Source organism: Bos indicus x Bos taurus, chromosome 19, assembly GCF_003369695.1.
Source record: "Bos indicus x Bos taurus breed Angus x Brahman F1 hybrid chromosome 19, Bos_hybrid_MaternalHap_v2.0, whole genome shotgun sequence".
Taxonomy (NCBI): domain Eukaryota; kingdom Metazoa; phylum Chordata; class Mammalia; order Artiodactyla; family Bovidae; genus Bos; species Bos indicus x Bos taurus.
In genome coordinates, this window is record NC_040094.1 from 13,088,930 (window position 1) to 13,104,125 (window position 15,196).

At 38.3% G+C, this 15,196-nt stretch overlaps 1 protein-coding gene across 11 annotated transcripts in view; it reads right to left on the minus strand.

The window, feature by feature from the left end:
* The window catches only part of BCAS3 (BCAS3, microtubule associated cell migration factor), a 597,592-nt gene that overhangs the window by 334,295 nt on the left and 248,101 nt on the right, over positions 1-15,196 (minus strand). For all 11 annotated transcript variants that reach the window (XM_027518314.1, XM_027518315.1, XM_027518317.1 and 8 more), the window contains one exon: positions 8,567-8,717. In XM_027518314.1, coding sequence (XP_027374115.1) covers positions 8,567-8,717 — 151 coding nt within the window. The remainder of the gene's footprint in view (positions 1-8,566; positions 8,718-15,196) is intronic.

Below are 15,196 nucleotides of genomic sequence, written 5' to 3' on the forward strand. Positions count from 1 at the left end.
TAGGCTGCAGTCCATGGGGTCGCTAAGAGTCGGACACGACTGAGCGACTTCACTTTCACTTTTCACTCTCATGCACTGGAGAAAGAATTGGCAACCCACTCCAGTGTTCTTGCCTGGAGAATCCCAGGGACGGGGGAGCCTGGTGGGCTGCCGTCTATGGGGTTGCACAGAGTCGGACACGACTGAAGCGACTTAGCAGCAGCAGCAGCATACTCCGATATAAAATAAAAAGTTAAAAAAAAAAAACCAAACATCAGAATAATGCTGATTCATTGCAAATAATTTGCAAGTTTTATCTTGGTCCTTTATGCCTTAAATGGCTTCCGAGTGACCCCCAAAACCAAATAAACAAAAATGAAACGAAACTTTAAGTTTCTACAGTTCAAAAGACCAGCTTATGTCCCACCTACAGAACCAGTAAATACTTTTTACCAAGTTTAAATTTCCTTATGTATAAAAAGTAACATTAGCCGAACAAATTAAACACTTAAAAAAAAAAAAAACTGCTAGATTCTCCTTCCGAGGCAATAGCAGCATGTTACCAACAAGAAGATTTCCACAACTTCACAATCCCCAAACGCACTGTTAACTCTCACTCTCTAGACACTGCAGTGAGCAGACATGCAGTGAACAGCAGCATGGTCAAGCTTAAACACAACACGGCTCTCACTGTTCACAGTATAATTCAGCTGGATGCATTAGAAGTCATCCTTCTTTGGCCAAAGAAGAATCTAGAGACTGGCCCAGCTCAAGGAGAAGACAGGGGAAGGGGGAAACAGGTGAGGCCTCCTTTCTGGCATGATCCCAGTCTATACTCACCCACTTCTTAGCTGCTCCTACAAACGGGATCTCCGCCACATACATGGAAAAGAAGACCCATAAACACCAAAGAATTAGAGTGACTGATGTGATCACTGACTTGGTATGGGGAGTGTCAGCTGTTCTTTTGAAATGTGCCCGCCTCATCTTTTCTCAGTAGTGAAAGAATGAAAATAAAAAGTCACAAAGGCCAAGTCCATGATCCAGCTGTCTTCACCTATGGCTTTCCTCTCCAAAATCCCGCAGCTGTAGTTTTACAAGGGGTGGTTTGAAGGAGGAAAACAGCACATGAGGCAGAGTGTATGCTGAATTAAAATGGTCTGCATTAACAAATGCAACTCCAATTATCATATTCAGGTGTTAAGAATGTGTATCTTTCCAAACACTAATAAGTTTCAGCAGGCTGAGCAATCCATATAAAACTATCCACTTAGTCATGATTATGTCCTGCTGAAGCTGAATTCTGATTGGAAAACATCAGGGTTGGCCAAGAGACTACAAATCAGAAATACCAGTCCAGCATTAACTGACACTGACACTGGTTCTCAAAGTGTTTCTTCTGGAGATTCTCAGAAGACAAGAAAGAATTGTGCTATATATCAAATCACTGTGTGCCTGCGTGCTAAGTCACTTCAATTGTGTCCAATTCTTTTTGACCCTATGGACTGTAGCCCGCCAGGCTCCTCTGTCCATGGGAGTCTCCAGGCAAGAATACTGGAGTGGGTTGCTGTGCCCTCCTCCAGGGGATCTTCCCAACCCAGGGATCGAACCCATGTCTTTTATGTCCCCGGAACTGGCAGGTGGGTTTCTTTACCACTAGTGCTACCTGGGAGGTCCCATATCAAATCATTAATACTATGCAACTCTTTAAACTCTGATTCATTTTTTTTAAAGGCCACACAGTCCACATAAGCTTTGGTCTTCCTAGTTGAAAATAAGACTAATAAAAAGACTGTTCAAATGTTAAGAGGAAAATAAAATCAGATTTTATTTGAACATGGTAAAACTCTTTATAACCTGACTCTGCTGCTAAAAGGCAGTAATAATAATTAGATTTCACCATCTTCAGAGTTAAAGAATAGTTGGCATCTAAAAAACAGCAAAGAAAGGAGAGGGTGGGATGAATTGAGAGAGAAGCAGTGACATATACACTACCATGTGTAAAAGAGACAACTAGTGGGAACTTGCTATACAACACAGGGAGCTCAGCTTGGTGCTCTGTGCTCTGTGACGACCTAGACAGGTGGGATGGGGGGAGTGGAAGGGAGACTCAAGAGAGAGGGGAGATAGATAGATATATCTCCCCATATATATATGTATACTTATAGCTGATTGACACTGTTGTACAACAGAAACTAACACAACAATGTAAAGCAATTATTCTCCAATTAAAAACAAACAAAAAATTCTGAAAGTTCCACTTTCCAACTAATCATGTCCTATGAGAATTCAAGCACTGTCACTTAACAGACATAAGAATGAGCCCATATAAATATTAAACATACTGAACAGAGAAAGGGCTGTACAACACTATCTGTAAAATAGTAAAGAAAAGCCATATAGTCTTAACACCACATTCCAGGAACCCCAATGACTGTGCTACACCCTACACCCCCTCGTGTTAAACAGTAACTTTGATGGACTCACATTCCCCATGTGCATACAAGCAAGTTAGTCCTCATATCATTTTCAAGTATTACTCTAAATTTTTCATTAATTTAACTACTAAAGAGACCTATGGCACTACTGGCTCTCAAATTATTGTTCTGAAGGCAAATTCAAGCTGAAATATCCAGGTGAATTTTCTAATCTGAGATATATTCAACATGCAAATTTAAACTACAAGCTCAAGATTTTCATCAGAAAAAAACTCTCTTGTTCAATTTCCGCCAGATGTGGCAGAAGAGAGACTAGAATAGCACACACAGATTTCCAAATTTCCATAGAAAATAATGCTTGCTGACTTGTAATACATTATACAGGAGACGTAATCTCCTCCCTATTCCCACTCCCCAAAATTAACAGATTTATGGTAAAAGGGAACAAAGTATGGAATGGCTTAAGTACTCTACTGACTTAGTACAAAAACTGGAAACTCAAACTGTGCATGTGTATTGCACATGTAGAAATATCCATCCTAATGAAAATATACATTGCTAGTTATTTTATATCTGGAATGAAACATTTATAGCTTAGTTATCAAGAAATAATACATAGATAAGACAGGACTAGGAAGTGGAGAATTACCATCTGGACTACAAGGAGATCAAACCAGTCAATCCTAAAGGAAATCAACCCTGAATGTTCATTGGAAGGACTGATACTGATGCTGAAGTTCCATTACTTTGGCCACCTGATGCAAAGAGCCAACTCATTGGAACACATCCTGATGCTGGGAAAAACTGAACGCAACAGGAGAAGAGGGCGCCAGAGAATCAGATGGTTAGACAGCATGACCAACTCAGTGGATACAAGTTTGAGCAAACTCTGGGAGATAGTCAAGGACAGGGGAGCCTGGCGTGTTGCAGTCCACTGGGTCACAGAGTTGACCATCACTCTTTTTGTGTGGGACACAACTTAGTGACTGAAAAACCACCACCACTGTAACTGGTGGGGGGGGTGGGGGGGTGGCGGGGTGTCTTTTTCCAAATCTTTCCCATTTAATTCTTCAGACTTCACCTATAAGATCTGAGGCTTAGGTCAAAGTGTCTAAATAAGCCAAGGCAGACCAAAGTGAATTAGAAAGAGGAACAAACCTTCCTCAAGGACTGTATGCCAATGTCAGTTATTCACTTAGCAAACTCTGATGGCAGATTTGGTCTACAGATTTCAACTAGAGATAATCAAATAAATGCTATTAAATGCTTCCATTTCTAAAGAAGAACAATCATCTATGTTTCCTAAATGGAGCTCCTGTGAAGCACTGGCCTAGGGAACAGCAATGAATGAGGCTTAGAAAGTACTTAATAGAGCACCTGTTGGAAACTCATACACTGTAAGGCTGACAGGTTACAATCCATACACACAAATATACCTCGGATGACGAAATTCACGTAGGCACACTGGAAATAGCAGAACCAAGATAAGAAGATGGAGCTTCAGACTCCTAAGATGATATTCTTTCACTATATTCCCTAGGCTACCTCTCCAGAGTCAGGCCCAAGGTTCCTAATACCTAGCTCAAACTGTTCACAAAAAAATGAATACATACAAACATGGTGGAGAGAGGAAGTAGCAGGAAGCTGCTCGATTTAAGAAAACCAGTGAAAGACAAAAAATCGTATCAGGTTACTTCACTAAACATGTCAGCTAGTGAAGGGCAAGAAGTAACTTCATTCCCAATTTCTATATTTTTTATTCCCATGAAATTACTAAGACCACTTTAAAAAAATGTATTTGTTTATTTATTTGGCTGTGCAGGGTCTAGTTGAGGCATCTGAGATCTTCGATCTTGGTTGCAGAACGCAGGATCTTTAGTTGTGGGTTGTGAACTCTTGGTTGCAGCATGTGGGATTTAGTTCCCTAACTAGGGATCCAACCCAGGCCCCTGCACTGGGAATGTGGAGTCTTAGCCACTGGACTACCAGGGAAATCTCTCTGACCACTTTTTGAAATGTCCTGTTCCCTGCTTGTGCCCACAAAATGATGTATGTGTCAATAATTTTAGATTTAATGTATGTAAAATTAAGCATACTGATGAAAAATTGTCTATTTAGTAAGTTTTTACATAGAAAGCATTTAAAAAAACCCTTCATCACGTATTTGATCCATTAATTCAGTCAAACATCTATGAGCTATTGCTTCGTTCCTACTACAAAAAATTTACACTCCAAAACAAGGAGCGATCCCTTGGCACCCACTTTCACTTTTAAAAGATGAGACCTATGCTGATTTACACATGATAAAAACAGGATGGAGGCCTTTCCAATCCTCTAGTCTTAGACTGGAAGAAATGGGTTTTGTTTGAATGAGCGGCTATTAAACCGAATAATTCCTAGCACATCTTTCGCCTTCATCAGCGTATACCGCAGTTGGGCTGAGCAACAGCTGTTGCCAAAACAGGCCTTATTTCCTCCCAGTGCTGCTTCAAGGTACAGAACATGAAGGTGTAAATACATCTGTCTTCTGCCATTTGCAGTTCTACTGGCCTTGCAAATGTCTTTGAGTAAGACAGATGGTCCCTGACACTGCACAGGCTTTCAGGGATGTATCTTTCTATAAATAAGGGGGCAGATGTGAAGCGTGGTAAGCACACGTCTATCCCCTGAAGGTTTGGGTTGAGGTTTCCATCTAAATTTGGTTATTTAAATATAGGATCCTAAGCAATCCTTGGAAATCTCTATGCTAGAATGTATTTTTTAATATTTATTTTATGCAATTATGGCAAATATCTAGGACATGGAATATACATTTGTAACTAGATATAATATTAGGTGTATTGGAACTTAATGCCTATAAATGAGTCAGCTCTGTGTTCTCTTTCTACATAATTAATGTCAAATATATCTATAAGCTTTATTTTTTAAATGCTAGAAAACGCATTTCATTGAAGCAAAGTTAGAGTAAATTAGGATTTCCACAATGACCTGGAAAATTAAAAGACTATTTGCTCATCACTCTGGTGACCTTAATGTGGTAATCAAAATCCTCAGGAAACACAATAAAACTTGATGGAAATAATGCAAGTGAGCTAACTGCAGCTTAAGAACTGCTGCTGCTGCTGCTAAGTCACTTCAGTCGTGTCTGACTCTGTGCGACCCCATAGACAGCAGCCCACCAGGCTCCCCCGTCCCTGGGATTCTCCAGGCAAGAGTACTGGAGTGGGGTGCCACTGCCTTCTCTGGCTTAAGAACTGGTCACAGTAAAAAAAAAAAAAAAAAAATTAAATAAAAATGAAATTAATGTAAATCATAAACTCTAACGGGAGAAATCTAATGATTCAAACCATTAGATGTGCTTTGGGATGTGCTTCAAATCACCTTATGTCAAAAATGGAAATTCAAGGACTAGCTTACTCTCCCAAAACAAGTACTACTTTTGGTTAGTCAAAATACATGTATGTCAATGAAAATGCTAAGTGTTGAGACAGTAAAACCACAAACTACACTCTGAAAATTCTATGACCAAACAGTACTGTAAGAATTATACAGACAAGGGCAGGGAAGCCTGGCATGCTGCGGTCCATGGGGTCGCAAAGAGTCGGACATGACTTAAAGACTGAACAACAAAGAATTATAAGTAATGTCACAATAGCAATTTCTGAATACAGTCAACAAACCCTTCAGAAAATGGTTTAAGAGTATTAGGTCTTATAATCTAGCAGTGACCTGCATAAGTTATGAATACTATCATCAAAGTGTTTTTTGTCATGGTAATCTGTGTTAATAGGAAGAGGAAAAAAGAATAGTAGGAGGGGAGGGGGAAAAAAAGAGTGGATGGGGTAACTTACGGAGCACTAAAACTCTGCCACAAGTAAAGAATTCATTATAGACAACAGGCATATGGAAGAAAAAACCTAATAAAATGAGTTTTTGGTGGATGTGTATGTATGTGAGTGCATGTGTATGGAGTGAGAAAAGATAAATAAGGCAAATTCATTAAACTGTTAACATTTGGAAAATCTGGGCATGCAGCAATTCCCTTTTTTATTAAAATAATTGATTTATCTTAATTGGAAGATAATTTCTTTACAATATTGTGGTGGTTTTTGCCATACATCAACATGAATCACCCTCGGTTGCATATGTGTCCCTTCAACCTGATTCTCCCTCCCACATCCCTCCCCAGGAATTCCTTTTACGGGTTTAATAACATTTTTTTCCCCAGTAAATCTAAATGAATCTCTATCAAAATTTTGGAAATTAAAAGGCAAGTACTCATTATGGGACAAATATTAATTTTTCTCTCTAAACACTATAAGAAAGGACATGCTAAAAAGAATTTTAAAATTTGGCAAAAATAAAAGGGTTTAAGAACTGAGATAAAAGCCCAGCAAAAAATATGATACATGTACCTTAAACTAATATTAATTTCAAAGCACACAATTAAAATTCCTATCACTTAATTCATTAATAATTATTAAATTATCTAGGATACAAGGAACATAATACACATGCTCTAAAAAATCTAAGAACTATAATCAAGTTTTTAAAAAGAAAAGGAAACATAAAAGTTATCTAAGTTCATACAGTATGGTACCTTAGGAAGAGACTAGATAATAAATAGTTTCTACCCATCTAAGGACACACAGAAAGAATAGCAAGAGAGAGAGTAAAAGACGTGTGATGGAGTTTATCTTTATCATGGAAAGTTTCAAATATATGCAAAAGTAAACTCACTTTCTAAGTGCGTATTAGTCACTCAGTCATAACCAACTCTATGAGTCCCAACGGACCAACTCTATGAGACCCCCTCGAGCCCACCAGGCTTCTCTGTCCATGGAATTCTCCAGGCAAGAATATTGGAGTGGGTAGCCATTCCCTTCTCCAGGGGATCTTCCTAACCCAGGGATCAAACTTGGGTCTCCTGTACTGCAGGTGGATTCTTTACCATCTGAGCCACCAGGGAAGCCCCCAGAAAACTCATTTGCTAATCCTCCCCACAAATAGTTTGAATTAAATTCCAACATCACACAATTTCAGGCACAGAACTTTAGTCACCATCTTAGAAATAAAATTAAAATCATGAGGAACAATTTTGAGTGTTCTTTCACTTATATTCAGGAAAGACAGACCAAAAAAGTTACAATTATATACTGACGTCTGTGAATGAAAAAATACTAAGATTATGATTCAAGATTTAGTCTCATTTTTGTTTGATTCTATATCCCAGAAATGTATCATTATCCAAAGAAAAAAGCCAGCTATCTGTAAATTTAAGTTCGTAACCCCTTTACTATTCGTAGTCACTCTTATTTATTTTAAAATAAAGAAACTAAAAGAGGAAAGGGAAGGAAAAATTCTACTTAAGCTACTACTGAAGGGTTAAAAAGCTGAAATCAAGTTTTAAAAATATAGCCAAATGATTTGTATCACAAGATGACAGATTTTGGAGCTAGGTTTGCTGTTTCCCAGCTTCTTTTTTTTCCCCCCTTAATATACCACAAACTCAATTTCTACATTCAAAATAGGATCACTTTATAGGAAAACACCACTCCACTAGTCAGAGGGTCAATTTCAGTGTCACAGTGAAATCTGGAGCTCAAAGGCCTGGTCCTTGAGAATGAGTATTTCTTCTTACAAAAGTATCTCATGTCAGCACTTTACCACCTAGCACAACAATGACAACAGATTATTATATGTAAGTGGTACCTCAATATAGATGCTTTTTCAAAGTATCAGAAGCACGGTTGTCATATTAAGTTCTCTCTCCTTAGTCAAAATTCGGGGGCCATTATAAATCCAAATCATGTCCACAAAATCAAGAAAATGAAACTGTACTACTTTCGGACAAAGCCACAAGGCAGGAACTACAAGATTGAGGAGATGGATCTGGTTTTCATTAGCCAATACGAGTTCCCACAACTTGTCGCTGCTTTGTTTTTCTCTATGAGCGTGTGTGTACATGCTTGTGCATGAACGTGTTTGCGCACGTTCTATACTTTGGACTTAATCAGCTGACATTAAGCCTCATGTGGGCTGGGAATAAAGAACATAATCAAAACCACCCAAAGAAAAAGTATGCTTTATTTTTATGTATTTAATCCTCTAAAATAGCTATTTAAAAAGTATCAAGCCTGAGGCCTTACCCTGTTCGTTTGGTGATGGTACCAAGTGTCATTGGCTGCTTGATTTGGGCGAGAGGCATCAACACCATCAGGCTGGGAAGAGGAGAGAGTCGAGGGTTGCCAGGGTTGTTGTTGGCAAAATTATTGTAGGAGTCTTGGCTGTTGAGCTTCCCTATAAAGAGAAAAAAGAAAGAAAAGCATCACCAAGAGAAGTTTCCTTCTCTGACAGGATTTACACTGGCTCCACTAATCTTTTAAGAAAATTATCAAAGGCAGACATGATTCTAAAAGAATCAAGACTCTATGGAAGGGGGGAAAAAAAAAGGACTCTGGTAATACCAAACATGACTTGACTATGAACAGAGACTATAGTCTTTGAGGATGGAGGCTTGGAGGATACAGAATTGGATAGATGTTAAATGGTTATACAAATAATTGGTATAAAACTGAATTTTGTGGTGTTACAAAGAAATATAAGATAGTAAGAGAAAAAAAAATGAAAAGGTCTAAATTAGTCTAAAGGAAGCATGGAACGTTTCCTTAAACAAGCTAGGGAGTCAGAGGGGAAGAATATTCCAGCCATGGCAACCTACAAAGCCTCCAGAGGGCAGAAGAAACATGAGACATAAGGATGTATATCCACAGAGAATACCATGAGAGACACAGGATGAAACTGATCAAAATCAACAAGCAAAAACATTGCCTGCCTCCCAAAATGTACCACTACCCACCATAAAATTAAAAATTATGAATCAACCCTTTATTTTATGACCACGTTAATATAAAAAAATAAAAAGAATAAGAACTATGGCTCACTAACAACCAGGAAAAACAAACTGAAATAAAATCTGATCTGCATAGAGAGACATTACTCTCATCTCACCAATAAGCAAAACTCCTCTTAGGTACTTACCTTTTCTCCCATTCCATGGCTTTGCATTTTCCAGAATGTTCTATAAATGATGTACCACACTGAGTCTTACCCCTTTCACTTGTCAGTAAGCATCTGAGATTCAATCACTCTACATTTTCCTACAGGTATCAATTCCTTCCTTTTTATTTCCGAATATAATCTCATTGTATGGAAGTACTCACAGTTTGTTTATCCAGTCATTGGCAAAAGGACATTTGTTTCCAGCTTTGGTTATTACAAATAAAGCTGCCATAAACATTTCTGCACAAGTTTTTGTATGAATGTAAGCTTTATTACATTCAAAGGAGAAAAGGAAAGATATACCCATTTGAATGCAGAGTTCCAAAGAATAGCAAGGAGAGATAAGAAAGCCTTCCTCAGCGATCAGTGCACAAAGAAATAGAGGGAAACAACAGAATGGGAAAGACTAGAGATCTCTTCAACAAAATAAGAGATACCAAGGGAACATTTCATGCAAAGATGGGCACAATAAAGGACAGAAATGGTATGGACCTAACAGAAGCAGAAGATATTAAGAAGAGGTGGCAAGAATACACACAAGAACTGTACAAAGAAGATCTTCACGACCCAGATAATCACCTAGAGCCAGACATCCCGGAATGTGAAGTCAAGTGGGCCTTAGGAGGCAGCACTAAGAACAAAGCTAGTGGAAGTGATGGAATTCCAGCTATTTCAAATCCTGAAAGATGATGGTGTGAAAGTGCTGCACTCAATATGCCAGCAAATCTGGAAAACTCAGCAGTGGCCACAGGAATGGAAAAGGTCAGTTTTCATTTCAATCCCTAAGAAAGGCAATGCCAAAGAATGCTCAAACTACCGCACAATTGCACTCATCTCACACACTAGTAAAGTAATGCTCAAAATTCTCCATGCCAGGCTTCAACAATACATGAACTGTGAACTTCCAGATGTTCAAGCTGGTTTTAAAAAAGGCAGAGGAAACAGAGATCAAACTGCCAACATCTGCTAGATCATCAAAGAAGCAAAAGAGTTCCAGAAAAACATCTATTTCTGCTTTATTGACTATGCCAAAGCCTTTTACTGTGTGCATCACAATAAACTGTGGAAAATTCTGAAAGAGATGGGAATACCAGATCACCTGACCTGCCTCTTGAGAAACCTATGTGCAGATCAGGAAGCAACAGTTAGACCTGGACATGGAACAACAGACGGGTTCCAAATAGGAAAAGGAGTACATCAAGGCTGTATATTGTCACCCTACTTATTTAACTTACATGCAGAGTACATCATGAGAAACACTGGGCTGGATGAAGCACAAGCTGGAATCAAGATTGCTGGGAGAAATATCAATAACCTCAGATACGCAGATGACACCACCCTTATGGCAGAAAGTGAAGAAGAACTAAAGAGCCTCTTGACGAAAGTGAAAGAGGAGAGTGAAAAAGTTGGCTTAAAGCTCAACATTCAGAAAACAAAGACCATGGCATCCGGGCTCATCACTTCATGGCAAACAGATGGAGAAACAGTGGAAACAGTGGCAGACTTTATTTTAGGGAGCTCCAAAATCACTGCAGATGGTGACTGCGCCATGAAATAAAAAGACGCTTGGTCCTTGGAAGAAAAGTTATGTCCAATCTAGACAGCATATTAAAAAGCAGAGACATTACTCTACCAACAAAGGTCCATCTAGTCAAGGCTATGGTTTTTCCAGTAGTCACGGATGGATGTGATAGCTGGACTATAAAGAAAGCTAAGCACTGAAGAACTGATGCTTTTGAACTGTGGTGTTGGAGAAGCCTCTTGAGAGTCCCTTAGACTGCAAGGCGATCAAACAAGTCAATACTAAAGGAAATCAGTCCTGAATGTTCATTGGAAGGACTGATGTTGAAGCTGAAACTCCAATCCTTAGGCCACGTGATGCAAAGAGCAGACTCGTTTGAAAAGACCCTGATGCTGGGAAAGATTGAAGGTGAGAGGAGAAGGGGACGACAGAGAATGAAATGACTGGATGGCATCAGTGACTCAATGGACATGAGCCTGAGTAAACTCCAGCAGTTGATGATGGATAGGGAGGCCTGGCGTGCTGCAGTCCATGGGGTTGCAAAGAGTAGGAGACGACTGAACTGAAGTTTTTAAAAATATGTATCTAGGAATGGAGTTGCTGATCATAGTACATGAATGTTTACATGGAGATAATAATTTTATGTTTAAGGTGATGAGAAAATGCAAAACACTTTGACAAAGGAGATGATCCATTCACATTCCCACCAGCAAAATCCGACACTTCCAGTTCTTCTGTATCCACAGTAGAATTTGGTGTTGTCACTCATTTTGATTTCAGCTATTCTGGTCAAATATGCAGCTGCTGCTACTGAGTCGCTTCAGTCATGTCCGACTCTGTGTGACCCCATAGACGGCAGCCCACCAGGCTCCCCCGTCCCTGGGATTCTCCAGGCAAGAACACTGGAGTGGGGTGCCATTTCCTTCTCCAATGCAGGAAAGTGAAAAGTGAAAGTGAAGGCACTCAGTCATGTCTAACTCTTCAAGACCCCATGGACTGCAGCCCGCCAGGCTCCTCCGTCCATGGGATTTTCCAGGCAAGAGTACTGGAGTGGGGTGCCATTGCCTTCTCCAGGCCAAATATGGGTGTTGGCCAAATATGGGCTGATCAGGTTGCTGTTGTTTTGGTTCATGAACTTATCTGTCATCCATTTATTTTCTTTGGTAAAATACCTATGTAAAGCTTTTGCCAATTTAAAAAACTGGGTTAATATTTTTGCTGAAATATAATTCACACACCAGAAGATTGATCCTTTTGAAGTATACAGTTCTATGGTATTTGGTATATTCTACAGAATGATGCTAGGATCGCTATCTAATTTCAGAACATTTTCATCACCCAAAAAAGAAAGTCCATACCCTTAGCGGTCACTCTTCTTTTTCCCTACCCATCAGCTTTTGATACAGGAATCTGTCCAGTTTCTGTAGATTTGTCTGTTCTGGATAATTCATATAAATGGAACCATACAGTGTGGCCTTTTGTGAGTGCTTTTTTCAATTATGTTTTCAGTGTTTATCCACATGTTGTACCATGTGTCAACAGTTCATTCCTTTTAATGGCTGAATAATATTGCACTGTATGGATATACCACACTTATACCAGCTGACGAATATTTGGGTTGTTTTAACAGGCTACTATGAATAACGCTTCTATGAACATTAGTACATAGGTATTTATGTGGACTTGGGCTTCCAATTTTCTAGGGTTCATATGACTAGGAGTGGAACAGTTAGGTCTATATTTAACCTTTTGAGGAACTGATAAACTGTGGCTACACCAGTGTATGAGGGCCCCAAATTTTCCACATCCTCAACACCACTTGTTATGGTCTATCATTTTTATTTTATCCATCCTAGTGGGTGTGAAGAGGTATCTCATTGTAGTTTTGATGTGCGTTTTTTAAATATCTTTTTCATGTGCATTTTAGTTAATTTATACACCTTCTTGGAGAAATGTCTATTCAAAACATTTGCCCAAAATTGAGTTGTCATTTTATTGTTCAGTCATAAATAAGAGTTAAGCATATGCTCAGAATGTAAATCCCTTAGCAAAAACATGGTTTATAAATATTTTCTCCCCTTCCTATGTCATCTTTTCACTTTCTTCATGGTATGCTTTGAAACACACAAGTTTTTAACTTTGATGAAGTCTAATTTATCTATATTTTCCTTAGTTGCTTATGCTTTTGTTGTTATACCAAAAAAAAACACTGCCCAGTCCAAACATACAAAGATTTATAGCTATGTTTTCTGCAAAGAGTTTTATATTTTTAGCTCTAACATTTAGGTCTCTAATTTTGAATTAATTTTTACAAATCATGTGAGGTAGAAGTTCAACTTCACTTCTTTTGAATGCTGAATATCCACTTGTTCCAGCATTACTTATTGAAAAGATATTCTTTCCCAACCCAGAGGACTATCCTGGCACCCCTGCTGAAAATCAAATGCCTATAAAAATGTAAAAAATTCTTTATGGATCTTATTCTCAAATTTTAAAAGTTCTTTATATATTCTGGATATAAACCTTTTATTAGATATGATTTTCAAGTATTTTCTTACCCTGTTCTGACTTGTCTTTTTGTTCTCTTACAGATCTTTTAACAAGTGGAATTTTTTTTAAAATAAATTCCACTTCATGAATTTGTTTTGTACATTCTTATTATAAAAATTCAATCTAAAAACATTTTAATTTTTATATTTTACTCTTACAAAAATATAATGAGACTTCCCTGGAGGCTCAGTGGAAAGAATCTGCCTGCCAATGCAGGACACACAGGTTTGATCCCTGATCTGGGAAGATCACACATACCACAGAGCAATTAAGCCCCGTGTGTCACAACTATTGATCATGCGCTCTGGAGCCCACAGGGCACAACTACTGAAGCCTGCGAAGAAAAGAAGAGGAGGAGGAGAAGCCACTGCAGTGAGAAACCCACGCACTGCAACCAGAGAGTAGCCCCCACTTGCCACAACTAGAGAAAAGCCCGTGCAGCAACAAAGACCCACCACAGCCAAAAATAAACAACTTAAAGAAATATATATATATTTCTTTATGATTCATAGTATTTATATGATATAGCTAACTTTATTGCAAGGTAGAAAATACGATGTTTTAAAACAATAATGAAATGAAACAAAGGAAAGGAAATGAAACAAAATCTCTGAAGTTTAACTGACATTTACTACAACCTTACAAATACGCATTTCGATTTTTTTTGTTTGTTTCTTTAACCAGCATCCTCAAAATAGTACCGGCAATGTCTATTACTTCAATACTGAGATACTTTAAGTCTGAGGCAAGGCGGGATCCATGATCTCTCATTTTTCCATTCAACTGATATCCTGGCCTAAAGACAAACTGAGTTAAATTTTGTTGAGCTGATATGTTGTACCAATTTGTTCTGCTATCTGAAAATAAAAATAAAATATACATAGTCACCGATAAGAGACGAGAATATCAGAAGGGAACTTACTATACTGCAGAGCAGAGCACCCATTTGGGCATTTATTGTTTCTATGTTATTTGGTGTCACCACCTTGTAAGCCTACTGCTACAACATTCAAATAAGCTACAAATCTCCCAGAGAGAAGAGTATGCAATGTAAAGGCAGACGTCAGGGTAACATTAGTAACGTCCTCTTCAGATACAAGCCACATGGAATCAGAAAATTTAGATCCCTGTGTTTGTTTTTCTGGTTTCTGTAATGCTTTGAAATTCTGCCATATCAGGATGGTTTCTAAAATAGCCATTACATAAATCCTCGCCTAAATACAGACACACAGAACTCACTGAAGATAATACTTTAACTTTCAAAACTCCAAAAACCCTTGTTCCAAGAAACCTTTTCCCAAGAAAGAATAAGTATTGTGAAGTATCTCTGTCACAGCAAATAATTGTTTTCACAGGGACTTAAGATAGGAAAAAACAGTAAAATCAGGTTGAGTTGTTTTTGTTTCTAAGACAGTCAGTGGTCTGTTACAAATTTTTGATGGATCATCATATCCAGCAAAACTTTCTGCTTCTACCTATATTTTGTCCTTATCTGCAAAAATGCCAGCTCACATTTTGATAGAGATTGCACTGACTCTTTGATCCTATATTGATCCTATATTGATCCTATATTGATCAATATAGGAGTGTTGCTATCTTGAGCACATTAAGTCTTTCAAGCCAAGACCATGGGATATCTTCTCAC